This window comes from Chiloscyllium plagiosum, unplaced genomic scaffold (assembly GCF_037043375.1).
Source record: "Chiloscyllium plagiosum isolate Xiang-an unplaced genomic scaffold, Cpla_swu_hap1 HiC_scaffold_19, whole genome shotgun sequence".
NCBI classification, from domain to species: Eukaryota; Metazoa; Chordata; class Chondrichthyes; order Orectolobiformes; family Hemiscylliidae; genus Chiloscyllium; species Chiloscyllium plagiosum.
This window is the reverse complement of record NW_028270157.1, coordinates 44002897-44024024: the sequence shown is the minus strand read 5'-3', so window position 1 is coordinate 44024024 and position 21128 is coordinate 44002897. Positions and strand designations below refer to the sequence as shown.

Here is a 21128-nt window from a genome sequence, read left to right as displayed (position 1 = left end):
GTGGAGGAGGCCCAGAACTTGCATGTCCTTGGTGGAGTGGGAGGGGAAGTTGAAGTGGTTGGCCACAGGGCAGTGGGATTGTTTGGTGTTTGATGTCCCCTGAAACGCTCAGCAAGTTGGCATCCTGTCTCCATAATGTATAGGAGACCACATCGAGAGCGACGGACACAGTAGATGAGGTATTTTGATGTGCAGAAAAATCTCTGCCGGATATGGGATGATCCTTGGATGGAGGTGAGGGTTTGGTGTAAGTGCAAGTTTTACACCTTTTGCAGTGGCAAGGGATGGTGTGCCAGGTGGGTTGGTGGGGAGTGTCAACCTATGAGGGTGTAACAGAGAGAATAGTCTCTGCAGAATGCTGATACGGTTGGGGAGGGAAATATATCTCTGGTGGTGGACTCTGAGTGTAAGTAGCAGAAATAGCGGAGGATGAAGAGCTGTATCCGGAGGTTGGTGGGGTGGAAGGTGTGGATCGGGGTGCAGGGCTCTGTCCTTGTTGCAGTTGGAGGATGAGGTTCAAGGGTGGAAGCGCGGGAAGTGGATGAGATGTGCTAGAGTGCATCATTGACCACATGGGAGGGGAAATTGTGGTCCTTGAAGTAGGAGGCCATTTGGGATGTTCTGGAGGGGGATTGTTCCTCCTGGAAGCAGATGCAATGGAGGGCGGAGGAATTGGGGATAGCGTTTTTCCAGGAGATGGGGTGAGAGGAGGTGTAGTCCAGGTAACTGTGGGAGTCAGTGTGTTTGAAGTAGATGTCCGTGTTGAGTTGGTCGCCAAAGATGGAGATGGAGAGGTCCAGGACGGGGAAGGAGATGTCTGAAATGGGCCAGGTGAACTTAAGGTCAGGGTGGAAGATGTTTATGAAGTTGATGAACTGTTCGACCTCCTTGTGGGAGCACAAGGTGGCACCGATAGTTATCAATGTAGTGGAGGAAAAGGTGGTGGATGGTGCCAGTATAGTTGCGGAAGAGGGACTGTTACATGTGTTGATTTACTAAGTCTATATGCAGACTAAAGTCATCCATAATTACAGCCATATCTTTATTGCTTGCATCTCTAATTTCTTTTGTAATGCTTTCCCCAATATTACTACCTCAGAAGTGACATGACACCAGGTTATAGTTCAACAGGTTTATTTGAACTCACATGCTTTTGGAGTGCTGCTCCTTTGTCAGGTCATCTGATGAAGGAGCAGCGCTCCGAAAACTTGTGATTTCAAATAAACCTGTTGGACTACAACTTGGTGTCATGTGACTTCTGACTTTGTCCACCCCAGTCCAAAACCAGCACCGCCACACCAATATTACTATGATAGTTTGAGGGTCTAGATACACACTACTGTTGTTTCCTACCCCATGGTGTTTCTAAGCTCAACCCACACAGATTCTACTTGTCCAGAGCTCATATCCTTCGACACATTTACATTAATTTCCTTTTTTTAATCAGCAGTGCTTCCCCATCTCCTGTTCCTTGTTGGCTGTCCTTTCTAAGAACTGAAAACTCTTGGATATCCAGAGTTCCTGTTCCTGGTCATCCATCAGCCATGTGTCTGTCATCCCCACTATACCATATCCTTTTAAGATCTGCTTGTACAACTACTGTAGTTCATCTGTTTTATTGTGAGTACGCTGTAAGCTGTATGTTCAGCATCCCTGCTATAGATCCTGTTCATTAGTCACTAACTACATTCTCCAAAGTCTGAGGTGAAACCAGACTGTACCTTTCAGTACAGAAATTTTAATTCTGACGCTGTATCATTTTATTCTAGAACTACTTCATTCTAATTGCCACCTCATCTTAATTTCCTCACTTTTTACCGTCCAGCCCTTCTAATGGTCTGTGATACATTTTTGGTTCCTTCCTGCAGGCACTTGACTCTTTCTATGACCCAATGTGAGGTTTGCAACTTTTCGCTTTGAGGCATCTTCATGATAATGTCACAAGACTGGTAATCCAGAGGCCATGTTCAAATCCCACCACAACAATTGGTGGAATCTAAATTCAAACACTAAATTTTGAATATATAACTAGTCATTAATGGTGATTGTGAAACCATTGCCAATTATTACATAAATCTGGTTGGTTCAGTAATGCCCTTTAGGGAAGGAAATCTGTTGTCCTTAGCTGGCCTGGCCTACATGTGACAATGGTAAACAAGCCTTCTTTGTCCTGGCTATCTCAAAAAACAATTCACAAACCATCTGATTGCCTTCCCGCGCATACGTTTGTACCAGTTCAGACCCAATCACTCTTTTGAAGCAGATATTATCCTGTTTGCTACAGCTCATGCACAGAATATTTTGCCTGTTCCTGATGGTCCAAATAGCAGCACTCCCTGAGGTGGTTCATCCAAAATACCAAGGTTCACAATATTCTCTGGATGCTAAATGGCCTAGTAATCCACTCAAATCAAGGCCTATTACAATGGGGCACCAAATGCTGGCCTCGTTAATGATACACATCCCCACGAAAGAATAAAAATAAACATTGCCTGAGTGGTGTCCCTGGTATTTTGTTCCTTCTTTGGTTTTAATGAAGTTCAGGTGAGTGTGAGGTCATGTACGTGGGCTGAACAAACAAGACAAGGGAACATATGATGGACAGTAGGACCTGGGGAAGCACCAAGGATCAGAGGGACCTTGGTGTGCACATCCACCAGTCGCTTAAGGTAGAGGGACAGGAGGATAAAATGGTAAAGAAGGTATGCAAAGTTTCTGCCTTTATTAGCAAAGGCATAAAGTTTAAGAGGAGGGAGGTTAGGCAGGAACAGTATAAAGCATTCTTTCGATCAGCTAGAATACTGTGTGCAGTTCCAGAATCCACATTACAGAAGGGATGTGAGTACAGAGGAGAAGATGCATAGGAAATTTACCAGGAGGTTGCCTGGGCTGAAGAGTTTTAGTTATTAAGAGAAATTGGGTACACTGCGGTTGATTTCCTTGGATCAGAGGAGATTGAAGGAGGATATGATTGAGATGTATAAAATTATGAGGGACATAGACAAGGTAGACAGGAAGGGACTTTTTTCCCTTGGTGGAAGGATGTGTGACACAAATGTAAGATGAGGGACAGAAAGTTTAGATGCAATATGAAGAAAATATGTTTCACTCAGAGGGTGGTGGGAATCTGGAATTCCCTGCCTTTAAGGGTGGTCGAGGCAGAGACTGTCAACATTTACGAAATATTTCAGTATGCACTTGCTATACTAAAGCATACAGGCTACACGTCAAGTTCTGGTAAATGGGATTCAAATAGTTAGGTGTTTGTTTCTGACTGGCACAAACTCAAAGAGCTGAATGGCCTTTTTTCTGTGCCATAAACAGTTATGGCTCTATGATTTTCTCAGTCAACAGCTCAATGCTACCTTGTCACCACATCTTTCTTCATCCTTTTCTGTTGTTACCCTCGATATCTCCTCCAGTTGTTTCCAAGTTGAGATAACAGGAATCCATTTCCAATATCAGTATTTGGCTATCTCTCTTTCTATCAAACTGGACTTAACAACCCTTTTATCCTGAGTGAACTTCTACTGTTTTAGAACCCATTCATTTGTCTTTCTATCCTTCCATCTGATTCAGAACATCCTTCACCATCCCCACATTTCAAAAGCTGTTATCCTGCTCTTTCTTCAGAGTCTAACTCTCACATCCACGAGTGTGATATTCCACACTAGTAACTAATTAAATGTTTCATCAGCGTTAGGCTGACATTTCTGGACTTCCAGACATAACTTGCCTGTGACGCCCCTCTGCCACTTGTTAGGGTTGCTTGATTCTCCCTGGCTCATTTTCAAGAAAGTGCCTTACCTTCAAGAGCACCTGCCAACGAGGCACCATGTCCATCTTGCAGCTTCAGCAGTAGGCATCTACATTGGAGGCATAGGTGAGCTTCTAGCCCTCTGATTGGGCAGGCTAACATCCTCAAATGAACACTTGACTTGGCAATGATGCTTTCATTGGCTGCTACCAACATACTAAGCTGGGTGGCAGGGTGAAATGTGAGGAGGATGTTAGGAGATTACAGGGTGACCTGGACAGGTTAGGTGAGTGGTCAGATGCAGTTTAATGTGGATAAATGTATGGTTATCCACTTTGGTGGCAAGAACAGGAAGGCAGATTACTACCTCAATGGAATCAAGTTAGGTAAAGGGGCAGTACAAAGAGATCTGGGTGTTCTTGTCAATGAAGGTAAGCATGCAGGTACAGCAGGTAGTGAAGAAGGCTAATAGCATGCTGGCATTCATAACAAGAGTGTTTGAGTATAGAAGCAAAGAGGTTCTTCTGCAGCTGTACAGGGCCCTGGTGAGACCACACCTGGAGTATTGTGTGCAGTTCTGGTCTCCAAATTTGAGGAAAGACATTCTGGCTGTTGAGGGAGTGCAGTGTAGGTTTACGAGGTCAATTCCTGGAATGGCGGGACAACCTTACGCTGAAAGACTGGAGTGACTGGGCTTGAATACCCTTGAGTTTAGAAGACTGAGAGGGGATCTGATTGAGACGTATAAGATTATTACAGGATTGGACACTCTGGAGGCTGGAAACACGTTTCCGCTGATGGGTGAGTGCCGAACCAGAGGACACAGCTTAAAAATACGGGGTAGACCATTTAGGACAGAGATGAGGAGAAACTTCTTCACCCAGAGAGTGGTGGCTGTGTGGAATGGTCTTCCCCAGAGGGCAGTGGAGGCCCAGTCTCTGGATTCATTTAAGAAAGAGTTGGATAGAGCTCGCAAGGATAGTGGAATCAAGGGTTATGGAGATAAGGCAGGAACAGGATACTGATTAAGGATGATCAGCCATGATCATATTGAATGGTGGTGCAGGCTCGAAGGGCTGAATGGCCTACTCCTACACCTATTATCTATTGTCTATAATGGTGCCCGAAGGCTCTTCTGCACTCTGACATGGGGATGACTTCCAGTAAGAATCAATGCAAGTATTTACTGTATGAAGGATAAACATATTTGTGCAGTTTACTGTTTAAGCTAATCGTGGTCACTAATTAACCTGACAGAACATTTACAAGCAACTTCACTGCCTAGGAAACAAAACCAAAAACGCTCAGCAAATCTGTAACATCTTAACATTTTAAAATTCTAGGTTCATCTGACTTACGTATATCCTAATGATTACACAAGGTTAACTCACATGGAGTCAGAAAACAAATGCTTTTATTATGAGAATACCTACAACTTTGACAGGTAAGGTCAAACAATACCTCAGTAAATGAGAATTGAATGTAATGAAAATATACATGCCAATTGATGTAGTCAAAATTAATTTAAAGGTTTGGGTATTCATTGTGGCAGTGTAGTATTGCAAGGTAAAAACAAGGACTGCAGATGCTGGAAATCAGATTCAAGATTAGAGTGGTGCTGGAAAAGCGCAGCAGATCAGGCAACATCCAAGGAGAAAGGAAAATCGACGCTTCGGGCAAAAGCCCTTCCAGCACCACTCTAAGGTAGTATTCTATGGAAGAATGAATTGTATGCCTATCCTGACTTGTCTATTGTCTCTTCCTTGTCTTCCCAGAAACTGCCATCAGCCTTTGGGTTTATGCTTTAAAATCCTTTGGGTTCCTACCTTCCGGGTTTTGGATAAATTTCACAGCCTCACTTGTCAATTTCCTGGAGGTGTCCCAAGTTGGATTTATATTTTTGGCATTTGACTGGGTTGCATAGCATATATAACAAACCAAATTGTAAAAGATCTGAGGAGGGAATTAGGCACCAAGATGGCATTTAATGTTCTGGATGCTATTAAGAATAGAGATAAATTCAGAGAATGATCTGTATAAAAATGAAATAATTGGAACCATTAATGAATTTTTTTGTAAAAGGGTATGTACTATGTTTTTTTGTAGAAATCCAATTGTAAAAAGAAAATACCCCTTTTGTAAGAATTTCCTTTGAGTTATTAAGAGTATATTTAAATCTTATTGATTTCACTTAATTATCTGATGTTTTAATATTTTAATTGCTGATATGTCTGCCTGACAGATTTGGATTCGATAGATACATGAAAATGGATAAACCACAAAAACCAAACAATGAAAAGTTTCAAAATCCTTTCAGAATAGTGGGCAAAGGTAACCAATCTCTTTTGGTCTGTGACTCAGTGTGCTGCCAATAATATAGTCAGTGTTACTGGAAGTTTACTCAACTGTCCTGATGATTTCTATTATTGTTTTCTGGTACGTGAAAACCTGCAACTAGCAAAATGAAAACACCTACAAATGTAATTTACAGCAGCGGCATGTCCATCAAAAAATGTGCTGACTGGATAGGTTTATAAAATATTAAGGACTGTTAGTGTCCTCTTATAATTGCTTTACAGTTCTCTTGAGATCCAAGGAGGCTATTTTGAAACCAAATGCAGTTAAGTAATAAAAGTTGCTAAAATTAGATTTGCATTTGTATCATGCCTTTGACTACCACCAGGCATACCTCAGCACTTTGCAGTCAGTTAAGTACTTTTTGAAGAATAGTCTTTGTTGTAGGGTTGGAAACCTTACAGTAAGTTGCACACAGCAACTCCGACAAACAGCAATCTGATATTGACCAGCTCATCTGTTTCACTGGTGTAGATTGAGGAATAAATATTAGTTAGGACACAATGGATAAGTCCTTGGCTCTTCAGAGTAGTGCCACAGGATCTTTTATACCCTTCCGAGAGGGACATTGTTTTCATGTGCTGTCTGAAAGCAGCATTTTTGACAGTGCAGTACTCCCACAGTAATGCAATAGAATTTAAGCCTTGGAATAACTGCTCCACTCCAAAAGCGGACATGTGTCCACATCTTCCCAGAGGAAAGCTATTTATGACTGCTTACTGAGATACAACTGACACTCTTTTACTATGACAACAGCAACTTGCATTTACGTAGCGATTTTACGATAGGGCACTGTACCAAAGCGTTTAACATGTGATGAAATAGCTATGAACAGAGACAGTAGGGTGGGTGGCGAAAAATTTTATCATAGAGGTGAAACTTAATTTTGTTTTTTAATCATCACAGAGTAGTTTGAATTGAATATTTTTAAGACAGGTTTATAGATTCTTTTTAGGCAAAAGAATCAAGAGTTATTGAGAGATTGATGGGAATGTGGATTTCAAAATGCAAATAATTAATCCTGATCTATTGAATGGCAAAGCCTGTAACCAGCAAAATGAAAACACCTACCGATGTAATTTAGAGCAGTGACATGTCCATCAAAAAAAGTATTGACTGGATAGATTTGTAAAATATTAAGTACTTTTGTAATTGCTTTACATTCTTTTGAGATCTGAGGAGCCCAGTTTGAAACCCAATGCAGTTAGTAATAACACTTGTTAAAATTAGATTTGCATTTGTGCTGACTGTTTGGCAGAACAGGTTTGAGGGGCTGAATGGTCTACTCCTGCTCCTATTTCATATGTTTGTATAAACATTTAAATTTCAGAGCTTACACCTCGACAGCCAAATGAACCTGCCAATGGGGATGTGGAGGGATGGCCAATAAACAGGAACAGTGTATCAGGATAGATTGGGAGTAAAGCAGAGCTCTTAGAGTGTTGTACAGCTAGAAAGTTTTACAGAGTTAGGGAAGGGCAAGGCTTTGAGGATTTAAACATTTCAGGTGTCAATGACCATGAGCTAGTGCAGGCCAGTGAGTACTGAGGTGATGTGTGAGCAGAATTTGCTGTGGGTTAGGTTTTAGCAATAACGTTCTTGATAAACTAAAATTTATGAAAGGGAAGACGTCCAGGAAAACACTGGAATAATCAAACATGGAGATAATAAGGGCTCAAACATAAAAGAGCAAAGTTTGGTAAAGTTCTGGGGCATAGCCAGGGTAGGAGAATATTTGGATTTTCTGCGAAGGACGACAACAGGATATTAAAGGTGGAGCTGAGGGTGTGACTGAGCAGACTGACAGAGACAGAGACGTAGTGGTAATTCTAGCACCAAAGGCTAGATATTTGGAAGTTTGAAAGTGTAACACTGAGTGACTTGAGGGAATAATATTTTTATCCCAGCAGGCAAAGAAGGTGGGGTCGCAGGAGAAAAGGAGGATGAAAGTTCATCACTTCCTTGGTTTTGTACTCTATGCCCTTATTTATAAATCCCAGGATCCTCTCTACTTTGTTCCATCTCTTTGTCAGCCTGATGTGCTACCATCGATGACCTGCCTTCTTGTCCCCAGGTTTCTCTCTTCTTGCACCCTTTTTAAAATTGTACCCTTTGTTTTGTTACCATCTGTCTAATCACTAAACCCATATTTTATATCATTCACAGATTTTGAAATTGTCCCCTTCACATCTAAGTTCAAGTCCTTAATATACATCAGGAAAAGCGTAGTTATAGCTCGCCCCCGCCCCCCACTCTGTACATTCCTTAAGTCTGTAAAACAATCAGTAACCACTATTCTCTGTTTTCTGAATTCAAGTTGATGTACAACCACTGTTCCTTTTCTTCCATTGCCACCAACAGTGCTGACAAGCCTGTTATGTAACAGTTTTTAAAATGCCTTTTAGAAATCACGTATGACATACATTACTTTCATCATTGCCTTCACCAACCTTTTTCTGTTATCTCATCAAAAAAGATTGCTTTACAGGATTCTTATACAGCTTTCACAATTACTGCATCATGGTCTCCTGTATTTTGATTGGAATGTTAAAGGATATGATTGATAAGACTGAATTTTCATTTTAACAAGACAGAGATCAGTTATCATTCTTTTACAATCGTTTTTATTGTTGCCAACAATCTGAAGTCTGTCATTGAAGTCTGTCATTAAAACATTCACTTGTTTAACAGGTTCAGACAATAAAAATAATTGTCCTTGGCACACTTATGGAATGAACTAATAAGTCAATTTGTATTTGCCTTTAAAGGTAAATGAAATTTTTTATGGCAGTATATAAAGAGGTGCAATGAAATACAATGTTGCTGATTTTTGCAGGAAAGCCAAATAAACAGATGAATAATAATGAGGAAGAACTGGGGGAAAATGCTGAACTAGATGAGAAAGAATATGAAGATGATGATGATCAATTTCCACAATTAGTGGTTCCAAAGGCTGAATTCCAAAAGCAAAACCGAAAGAACATTGAGGAGTTTGGAAATAAAAGAAATCATGGATCAACCATTCAGGAGAAGAAATACTTTGCAAAACTACATGATAGACAGCAAGCAGTCACTGTCAAAGATTATGGCGATGACTATGATGATTATGCTTTTAAAAGGAGACGAAAGTTGTTTTATGTTGTAGATCAGAAACCTAGTGATAATGCATTTGGTCTTACTAAGACTGTAGACACTGAGATAACTCTTGACAGTAAAGGAATGAAGGATAGGAACAATGAAATTACTTCTTTTGAAGAAACTATGCAGGGCACCCAGTCTCTGAGGCAAAAAACAGCCAAGATCTCCCACAGTTCTTCAAAAACGTTTTTAGTATCAGATCATGACTTAGAAAGGCAATCAGCAAAATTACTTGTGGGACAGAAGGCTAGAGTTAACAGTACTAATCAGAATGTTTTACAGAGAGAAAATCTAAATATTGACAAAAACATTAGTAGAGTTGAATTTCCTGAAAGAAAGAAACAAGAAGAAAAGATTATTCAAAAACCAAAGAGGATCATTAATACCCAGCAGCCACTTGCCTTGTTAGGACAAAATGTGAACAGGGAAAATGGTACATTCCTGAACAAAAAGGGAAGTAAGAAGAGTACAAATGTATTAACAAATCACACAGAATTGACCTCACCTCCCACCTTGCAAGAGGAAGTTCTTCATGATCAAAAACAAATCAAAGTCTCTAACAAGTCTATTCACGGTCAAAGGAATGAAATGTACAATGGTACTGAGAACACAGGACTGAAATCCAAGTATTTTCTGTCCACAAAGGAGCTGCAGCCTGACAATGTAGAAAACCAGATGGACAGAATTCCACCACTTCCAAATGTGCAAAGGCAAGAAAAAGAACACGAGTACCGTGAAAAGAAAAATATTGCAGTACCGTGGGGGTCAAGAGATAAAATTAAAGAAAAGTTGCAAGGGTTTGGGAAGAAGGGGGAGAAATGGGGACATATTTCTTCAATGGATACAGAAACCAACAGTAAGCAGGTAAACGAAGATGAAGATGAAATGGAAGAGGAGCTGAATGTTTACCAACATGTATATGACAAAGCAGTTAGTTGGGAACAGACTTTCACAGTAAACAATATAGACTTCAATGCTTTACGGTCAGACTGGATTGATCTGAGGTGTAATGTTTCTGGAAACCTGCTGATGAAAGAACAAGAGGCTCTGGATGTAGCTGAAATGTACTTAAGAAAACTGAACGAGAAACATAAAGGGTAAGTGATAACCTGCATTCTTATTTCGTGTCTGAATATGAGGATGGTGGTTACTATGCATGACAGGTCAGGAAAAGACCATTCAGGATATGCTCCAGAAATCCTTCTGCAAATTTCCTGCATAATACCCACTTTCAGCATAAACTTTCACAAGTGCAGCAATGCAATCTTTTCCAGAAAAGGAATAGAACTGAAACAACCTATTGTTCTGTATAACTCTACCTGGGCTCAATGTAATAATTTGCAATTTTTCAAATTAAAAAAAAATACTATCTGCAAAAGCTATCTAATACTGAAGGATGGGGGAGGAGGGGAGTGAGCTGTGTGGGTCATAAGAACCTTCCAGCATACTTTCATTTTTTTTCGTAAGGTTGAATTATATAAATAAATATACATCCAATCCCATATTCAGTCTTCCAAAATACTTGCACTTATTTACAGTGAGATTCATCTGCTCGAAGAAATAGGTAATTTAGTGGGACGGGTAATTTCATGCAGCCTGTATCTCAGCATATGCACCACCCTGCAACACTATTTCAGAAATGTTTGAAATTGTTGAACAGATTTTATTCCTTCTGTTGCCGAAGTTAAATTATAGCCTGTGTCCAGGAGGAACGGGCAGACACTTCAAGAGGCCTGAATGACGTGGCCTGTGGTGAGATTTGTGGCACATTTGCTTAAGGCAGTGGCAAGTTGTCTATTATGGGGGAATTATTGCCGTTCACTAGCTTATTCATGATACATGTCAGCTCATCAACTGCAGCTCCCTGTTTTACCAAACACACCTAACAAGCCCAAGGTTGAGAATTCCTGATATGGGAGGCCGAGCAACTTTTGTCTCTTTATTCATTCATGGATGAGGGTGGCGCCAGCTAGTTGAGCATTTATTGACCATCCCTAATTGCCCAGAGGGCAGTTAAGAGTCAACCACATTGCTGTGGGTCTGGAGTCACATGTAGGCCAGACCAGTAAGGACGGCAGTTTCCTTCCCTAAAGAACATGAGTGAACCAGATGGTTTTTCCAACAATCGCCAATGGATTCACGGCCATCATTAGGTTCTTATTTCCAGATGTTTATTGTATTCAAATTCCACCATCTGCCATGTTGGAATTTGAGCCAGGGTCCCCAGAACATTGTCTGCGTCTCTTGATTAACAGTCTAGCAATAATACCACTAGGCCATCACCTCTCACCTTCAGCTCACTGCTAGCTGTGAGGAGCCTTCATGTTGCTCAGGGCCAAATGGCATCTCAGGGCACAATGCATGGGCTCCAGCTTCAGCAATCCTCATTCACAGATATTCACATCTGACACTTGCTGACTTCTTACAGTCCTCTGATACATTTGCAGGGTGCTGATAAAGGACAGACCTGCATTGCAAGGCATGCCAGTTACAGAGATGTACAGCATCTATAGAAAACAGACCTTTCAGTCCAACTCGTCCTAAATTAATCTAGTCCCATTTGCCAGCACTTGGCCTAAATCCCTCTAAACTCTTCCTATTAATATGCCCATCCGGATGCCTTTCAAATGTAATTGTACCAGCCTCCACCACTTCCTCTGGCAGTTCATTGCATACACAAACCAACTTCTGTATGAAAAAGTTGCCCATTTGGTCCCTTTTATATCTTTCCCCCCTCACCTTAAACCTATGCCCTCTAGTTCAAAACTCCCCCACCCCAGGGAAAATTACCTTGTCTATTCACCCTATCCATGCCCCTCAGAAAGTCTTCTACAAAGACACTTCAATGTAGTCACACAACCTAGTAGCTTGCCTGGGAGCACAGCACTTCTCAGTTGGGGGTGGGGGGGAAATGCAGACATGTTGTTGTACAGGAGCGTGCCATATCAGTCTCACTCTGCACCATGTGTGCCAGCAACTGGATACACATATACGTACAAACAAACGCACGGTGGTGTGCGCAGCGAGTAGGCAGACTTGTCTCAAAGTCATCGGGAAGTAATCTTCACTGAGATCCAAGCAGGTACCTATCAGTCAGGGATCCCAGCACAGGATGGCTGGGACAGCCTCCGCTTCCAGTCCACAGCCAGGTTTCTGGTGGAGTGATGTCTGTCAGGAAGTCCTTTCTTTCTGGGCAGTAGATCGTGGTCAGATTGTGACCATGGCTCCATATTAGCCAGTCCAGTGTTGGGTGTAGGGTTGCTGTGGTCAGGAAGATGTACAGACATCAGCCAGGGGTCTAGCCAGATATCATCTGGGCCAGTCCAGTGTTGGGTGTAGGGTTGCTGTGGTCAGGAAGATGTACAGACATCAGCCAGGAGTCTAGCCAGATATCATCTGGGGCTGTACAATTAGGCCGGATGTGTGGACCGCAGTCACTCTGCTGGGCCTGTCAAGTTAAATGAAGGAGCAAGGGGGTTGGGGAGATCAAAGGGAGCAACTGTCACACAAAGGAGATTCTGGACTCTGTTCGTGTGGAAAGGGGGTGATTATTGTGAGGTGTGGGTAATTGTATTTTTGATGGGAGGGGATGATGTGGTCAAGTACAGATTAGGCAGGGGGGAGAGCAGCTTTCACCCATGGTCGGAAGCATCCTGGCTACACCTGACTATTCCTCCTTCTACCCTACTCCTGTAAAAACATTATCCCTTACTCCCAATTCCTCCACCACCGCGCATCTGCTCCCAGGAGGAGCAATTCCACTCCAGAACATTCCAGATGACCTTCTACTTCAAGATCCACAATTTCCCCTCCCACATTGTCAACAATGCCCTCCAGCACATCTCCTTCACTTCCCGTACCTCTGACCTTGAACCCCACCCCTCCAATTGCAACAAGGATAGGACCCCCGGTCCTCACCTTCCACCCCAACAATCTCCGGGTACAGTGCATCATCCTCTGTCATTTCCGCCACCTACAGTCAGACCCCACCAGGGATATATTTCTCTCCCCATCCCTATCAGCATTCTGCAGAGACCATTCCCTCCGCCACTCCCTCCTTAGGTCCACGCCCCCAACCAACCCAAACTCAACTCCTGGCACTTTCCCTCGCCACCGCAAGAGGTGCAAAACCTGCGCTTACAACCTCCTGCACATCCAAACACCTCATCTACTGTGTTCATTACTCTCGATGTGGTCTCCCCTACACTGGGGAGACAGGATGCAACCTTGTGGAATGTTTAAGAGAACATCTCTGGGATACACCAAACAACCCCACCGCCTTGTACTGCTGTATAAATCAGTATTCTTTCTGATTGTTTTGACATTCAGTTTTATTACCTGGCCTGTATTGTGAATTCACTTTTGAGCCAGTCATCTGTAGTGTCTAACCTTTGATAACATTGAGGTCTTCCCTTGGCTTTTCCCATGTTACATAGGACCACCTTATTTCTAGTTCATCACCTTGATTTCAATCATCCCTTTTTCGGATTGGGTGAATGGTTTTAAAACCAGTTAGCCTTAATACTGACATTTATGTGAGATTGTTAGTTTAAGATTAACTGACTCAGAGCCTCTCCCACTCTTGTCATTACCATAAGCAGTTGGAAAGATTTATAGCTTAACAATTAACCCGTTATGAACACACCCTCCTTGGTTGGTTCTTAAGTGGAATTTGAACTCAGTGTTTGACTCAGGGCTGTGACACTACCCACTGCACCACAAACTACCCATGGCCTTTGATGGATTCACTGACTGGGATACGTTTGGTTTGTACTCTTGTCAGTTTTGTTGGAAAACTAATGAATTGAGGCCAGGAAGCTGAGGCCATTAAATATAGATTTTATTTTTCATTGTGCTTATCATACCAGTATTTTCCATCAAATTTTACCCTTCTTGTATGTAAATGTTTGAGGTGCAATGGTAACCTGTCAAGCATTGAACGCAATATTATTAAATAGGTCAGTAGTGGGATACTGGGAAATGCTCTTGCCTCTGAATATTGAGATTCTAGGTTTAAATCCCACTCCAGGGCTTGAGAAAATGACTAACAATCCAGTTCTCAGGATGTCCTGTACTGTCAGTGATACAAACTTTGGTTACGGTGTTAAGCCAAGGCTCTGCCTGCCTGCTTGGGGCAAATGTAAAAAATCTCATGGCCTTGTTTTGAAGAAGAACAGGAGGGTTATTCCTGAAGTGCAGTCCAATATTTATCCCTCAATCAATATTACAAAAACAGAATATCATATCTTATGGGAGCTTGATGGCTGCAGATTGGTTGCTGTGTTCCTTACATTATACCAGTGTCTACGTTGCAAAAGTTTTTTTTAGCATAAGACGTTTTGAGAGATTTGGCGGTCGGGAAAATCACTGTATAAATGCAAGGCTTTTTATTGACCAAAAGGGAGCAAAATATCATTTGTTACTGTTGTATTTTTCACAGATTTATTTTTAACCACTGATGCTTCTGAGTTCTCCTCTGATAGTATAACTTGGTGAGGCCAGAAAGGATTTGATGTGGGAATTGGAACTGTTGAGGCTGGTTGTCCTGGGCTAATGTTAAGGTTGAAGTGCAAAACATGAAAACTGTTCATCACAAAGTACCAACATATTTTAAGGTGCACTTGCTGGAGTGTTGCAAGGCAAGGTCATACTTGCTTTCATTGGGTCAGTAAGGCTTAAGGGATGCTTAACTGAAATGCTATGTTTGCAATAATATTAAAGGTGGAAGGTGAGTAACTCGAGTGATTGCAAGTTGAATGAAGCATGTGTTATAAGAATGATTTATTTATTTGGTGACAGAATATATACACTTCATCAGTTGGTCGGTGTTGAAAAGCGCCTTGATCGCATACATGGAAGTCGATATCTCCTGGAACTTGCACTGTTGGTGAATGAAAAAACGATTGTGCGATTATCAGAGTACGTTTATGGCCTCAACAGAAATGGTTACTATATGGATGGTGATGATGGACGGAAGAGGAGAACTGCTTTTAGGCACAGAGGCCGGCAACTCAGAGAAAAGCAAGAAAAGATTATGCTGTGTGCACCAACTGGATTTAACTGGCAGCGCAGTGCCGTGGTACACTTTATAGTTCCAGGTAAAGATTCATGTTAATGTCTGCACTTGGGAATGGGATATCAATTTTAACAGAGATCTGATAACTTTAAGAAATCAAAATGAGGACAATGGCATTTAGCAACAGATATTGTGAAGCAATAGTTTAGCTATGTTTTAACAAGGGGCAGCCTTTGTTTTAAATAAAGGAATATTACACCTACTAACTACTTAATATTAAAAATAATTTTACTTCAGAACTAACATGACTACTGCTTTGCATTCTTGCACTGTTGTATGTTTTACGATAAGTGAGCAAATCTCTTCAGATTTTTCTTTTCATAGGCCTAGTAGAAACCTCATTTTTAAATTTTGTCAGTGATATTGGTGCAGTTGAAGCTATTTATTAACCAAATAGCCATTAACCAAGCTGACTGATCCTCCCATCTTGCCACATACCAGCAAGCTGTTGAATTTACCTTGGTTATACAGTACAAATTTGACCATCTCCCCTGTCAATGCCAAAAATTATTAATTTATCCAAATGTGACTGTTTCCCAAATGAAATGTATTTGCGGTGTAATATGGGAACTCTAGTCACATTAGACTTGCTGTTCTATACCTTTACTTATCATCCCCATCCACGCATTGCCACCTTTACACAAATAACCATAATGCAATTGGTAATGTCTTCCACTTCTGCAGCAAAAGATTGGGCAAAACAAGAATTGTTTTGAATTATTGTACAAAACAAGAATTAGAGACCCTCAACTGGTTTTGAAACATTATAAATTGTATCTTTTTTGGTTTAAACTTGAGGAAATGGAGTTTTGCAGAACAATTTTCAATCTCTCAACTGGGCAATAATCAATAAATCTCTTGAAGAGTGGAATTTTCTTGCCTGAGATAAAGGTTAGTCAGTAGCACAGGGGCAGTGGGTATGTAAAAAGGCCAGGAATGTAAAACACACTGATAAATAAGTTTGTAAATATTCCACCCAAAATATGTAAAGTGTTTAACGGTTGTGAAAATCCATAAAAGAGGATAACGGCCTGCAAGTGAGAAGGGACATTGTGGTTTTAAAAGTGTACTTGCAGTTATTGAACTGAATGAAGTTTCCCAGTAAACTCACAGTATGGAATACTTTGTCTATTCATCCTGCAGTCAAAAATCAAGCCCGGTGGGTGCAGCAGTTTATCTTTGATATGGAAGAGTTGTACAGAGCTACTGGAGATGAGTACTTCAATGTCATCATTACTGATTACAGTAGCACAGACATGGATGTTGAAAAGGCCTTGAAACAAAGCATGCTGACCAGGTAGCTGTAACTTTCTCCCACTGGTCTTTTCTCTCAAGAACTTGACAACAAAATCTCAAAACTCTTTGCATTGAGGTTAGGTTATCGATATAAACCCTTGCCCAACAGGTAGCATATTCTCTATGGCAGAAGTGGGTACTGCAGATGCTGGATATCAGAGTCTAGATTAGAGTGGTGCTGGAAAAGCACAGCAGGTCAGGCAGCATCTGAGGAGCAGGCTTTTGCCCGAACCGTCGATTTTCCTGCTCCTCGGATGCTGCCTGACCTGCTATCCTTTTCCAGCACCACTCTAGTCTAGGCAGCATATTCTCAATGTGACAGTGGCAATAAGGAATTAATAAATATTTTTATTTGGCTAATATGGAAACAGAGATTTAATCTACAGTTGCTTCCGCAAACAGAAGGAGGAACTTTGACTGGATCTAACATTATTATGCAACAATTCTATATTATGCCACTTTTACGGATCATTCTTCATATCTCAGACTTTCATTCCTTTCTCATTGTTTATATTTGTTCCTCCTGAGCTATAGCATTTTCCACATGTGACAATTTTACAGTTTTATGTTTCCTATACATTGTTATCTCTGAACCTTTCCACTAGTGGAAATCTCAGTGAGACAGTGGACAGACAGCAACATTGTCTTTTTCATCTTTGGAGTTCAGGTTTGACGCAGTTAATGCTGTTATGGTGAACCTCTTGCTACTCTATTTTAGCTTCAAGAACCTAAACAAACTGAATCCTAATGATATTGAGCTGTTTGTTGATGCAATTATATGATTTTGGCACAAATTGATGTTAAATTGCAAATCATTTCCCCACCAGTATAGCTGGCGTCACAAGTAGGAAAATAAACCACTTTCATTCATCAAAGGGGACTCTTACAAATTGAGGTTAAGGCATATTGTTAGTGTTTTACTTTTCAATTGTTTAATGACTATGGATAAGGTGCCCTTGATTTTGATGTTGTGTATGTAAAGCTGAAAAAGAGTGCATAGTCCAGCGCTGTTTTTGCTTATCTCAAAACAGCAATAAAGTTCTCATTAGCTATGTGATTCAATAAGGACAGTACCTTTTTTTAATGGAACAAGTATGTAGTTAAGAGCGAGCTAAAATGTCCATGTTCTTGACTCAGGTTCTTGCTTTGTGAACAGGTATCAATATGTGAAACTTGAGGGGAATTTTGAGCGCTCAGCTGGTCTGCAGGCTGGAATAGATATAATAAAGGTATGAAACATTAAATTGTTTAAAATTATCACAGTGTTTTAAATGTTATTATTTAAGTCTGCCCAGTAACAGATAAGTATACGCTTGAACTGAATGTATCTTCCAGCATATTATGCTACTTGCTATTCTGACTTCCGTGAATGGAGCAAGATGCCCATGTACACTATGAAGTGTTCAGTTTATATCCAATAATGGTATGCATGATATGTGTTAGGCTGTATTCCTCAAAACGTTGGCAAAAAGAGAAAGATGTTTTACAGCCTACTTCTTTCAAAATTATTTTTCACTTTATCTTTTCAATTGCTGTTCTTCATGTTTTCTCACCTACAGCCTCTCCATGTTTGTGTCACTACAACTTTGCATTGAATCATTCAACAAATAATGACATGGAATGTGGCAATAAGTCAACAACTATTTATATTTTCTATAAATTATAATGTAATCAATATATTTCCTGCAAGCTATGAATTTATCCAGGGTGACGTGTGATAATATATACCTACATATTTTCAGGAATTACTTTCAGGCTGTGGATGAATTTATTTTCTTGGAGCTGGCACTTAAATTAGTCTTTTTTTGTTGGCTTCGATTGATTACCAAAAGAGACATTCTGTGAAAGAGCTATGAGAAAACATTGGTTTTGAGATATCAATAAGGTGTTGTTTTTCTCTAGAGCTAAAGGATTTTGTACCAGTAAAGTTAGGTGTGTCCACCCTGAAGTAACGTTGTTGATGTGATCCATTGCAGTTGATGTCCCTGTGTTGTTACATACAGATGTTAGTAACAGTCATCTATCTTTATATTTGTCATACCATTACACCAGAGAAAGCTGTCTTTAAAACAGAAAACCCTGTTACTATTGGATTTAGAAGATCCATAGTAGGAGTAAGAAATTCACAATGGACAATTACAGAGTAACAAGGATGATGGAGCTGACCAGAAAGACAGATGCACAATAAAGGTGGGGAAGAGAAGGATCCACAACAATGTTAGTGGTGAGGTTCCATAATGTGGAAAAAATTAACAGGACCTGACAAAGAGAGCAGAGCCAAAGTAGATCAGAACCTGGGTCTAGGCTAACAAAGACAGGTGACCACCTTGGGCTGGGTCCTGAGCCTACAAAGACATGAGACCATATAAGATCAGGGCCTAGCCCGGATAATACGGTAGGACAAAATGCCAGGCAACTGAAAATTTCACCAGTGCAAAGATGGACTGCAGCTGGGGCTGACAGAAATAAGTATGCATCAAGAAACACAGCTAAAGTTAGAGCCATTTTATTATTCAAAGCCAAGCTACAAATTAATTTCAATTTGTTAAACAGTCAGAGTTACTTTTCATTGAACTCCTTGTGAAGCAAAGTCGGAGGCTGAGGGGTGACCTTATAGAGGTTTATAAAATCATGAGGGGCATGGATAGGATAAATAGACAAAGTCTTTTCCCTGGGGTCGGGGAGTCCAGAACTAGATGGCATAGGTTTAGGGTGAGAGGGGAAAGATATAAAAGGGACCTAAAGGGCAACTTTTTCACGCAGAGTGTGGTACGTATATGGAATGAGCTGCCAGAGGAAGTGGTGAAGGCTAGTACAATTGCAGCATTTAAAAGGCATCTGGATGGGTATATGATTAAAAAGGGTTTTGAGCAATATGGGCCGGGTGCTGGCAAGTGGGACTAGATTGGGTTGGATATCTGGTCAGCATAGACAGGTTGGACCAAAGGGTCTGTTTCTGTGTTCTACATCTCTATGACTCTATGACTGTACAGGATAAGGTAAATAGTAGGGAGTGGTATCAGTGCCACAGCACCAACGTTTGGAATATCTACAACTATATTGTAACCATGTTTGGAGAAAAGTCGATCAGTGTAAAATTTCAACAATGTAAATGATCTTCAAATGGCATCATTAAGCACACATCCACAGTTGTGTGGTAGAATAATGATTTGATGCAGTTGCTGTTATTTGGAGTCCAGTACTCCAGTCAATACTCACTCTTCTCTTTCTCTCACAGTCAACTCTCTCAGTCTCCCTCTCTGTCCCTTTCTCTCACTTTTTGAATCATGTATGACTGAACATGTAGCGGTGAGGATGTTCACTCTCTTAGCATCCAATTTAAAATGATTATCAACTACTTTCAGGTTGTTGGGCTGTCTTTAGCATTGGACATGTGTTTGATGCTTTTTGAAATCCTTTACAATTGCTAAAATCTGCAGGGAAGGTGCTGAAGAAATTTTGTCCAGACTTCAAGGTATCTGCTCAAGCTGGTTTCTCCCGACCATGGTCGTTTTAACAATATTTCCTTAGGAACCCAGCATGACTGAAAGAATGAACAAAGGGCACTCAGACCAGGACAAACTACTGGAGGGAAGGAAGAAGAACTCTCAGCAGGAAGTCATAATGGCTTAGAGTGGGCAGGAAGCTAGTTTTCTCCCACTTAATCTACGTTAGGCAGCCTACACATCAGGATAAAGCTCCTTCCTGGAATCTGCTGCCTGCCAGCTTATGTTGCAACCTCAATGCAGGGTGAAGGCTGTATTAACTGGAGATATTAACAACATTTCATCACTTTCAATCCAATGTTGCATTAAGGAGGTCATGCTACTTTTCTATTCAGAAACTGCCTACCTTTCACTGTCACTTGCCAGCGAGTAGCACAGGAGTAAATGGCATGGCTATAGGAAGACTGCACACTTCACCACTCTTCAGCTACCATTGACTGTACGTATGTTGCCTGATGGATGCCACAAGGCAATCCTGAGATGTAACATAACTGTAAGAGACTTTTTAGGAGGAGTCATATCAGACTTGAAACATTAAGTTTATCTCGCTACAAATGCTGTGTTTCTCCAGTATTTTCTCTTTTTATTTCTGATTTATAGCATCCACAGTATTTGGCTTTTACAAATATGTGTTAAATGCTTCTGTTATTGATACTTTAAAGATCTTGTTGTTTGATATATTTATAAGTTGAAAGCAACAACAGTTTCATAATGAAAGTAGTGAATGGATTTTTTTGGATTTTTAAAAACCACTTCACACGTTAGTGTTACTAAATGGGTTATTGATTTACCACAGAATGTAACTGGGTAAATAAACATGCAAGTGTCATGAGTTGGCATAGAGGTCCAATGGAGGTGGGTAAGTGAAGGGCATGAGTTGGCATGAAGATATGATGGGTCGTTGAGGTGGGGGGGGGGGGCGCATACGTTTGAATGGAGGGGGCATAGTTAAGATATTTTGGCCTGAGCTTTCAAAGGGTTTTTGAAGCTGATGACATTG

The 21128-nt window shown here is 40.8% G+C and overlaps 1 protein-coding gene across 2 annotated transcripts in view; it reads left to right on the top strand.

The window, feature by feature from the left end:
* b4galnt3b (beta-1,4-N-acetyl-galactosaminyltransferase 3b) overlaps nt 1-21128 on the top strand; it is a 215284-nt gene that overhangs the window by 187976 nt on the left and 6180 nt on the right. For both annotated transcript variants that reach the window (XM_087997275.1, XM_087997276.1), the window contains exons 12-17: nt 5101-5201; nt 6000-6088; nt 8949-10347; nt 15050-15348; nt 16470-16623; nt 17779-17851. In XM_087997275.1, coding sequence (XP_087853401.1) covers nt 5101-5201; nt 6000-6088; nt 8949-10347; nt 15050-15348; nt 16470-16623; nt 17779-17851 — 2115 coding nt within the window. The remainder of the gene's footprint in view (nt 1-5100; nt 5202-5999; nt 6089-8948; nt 10348-15049; nt 15349-16469; nt 16624-17778; nt 17852-21128) is intronic.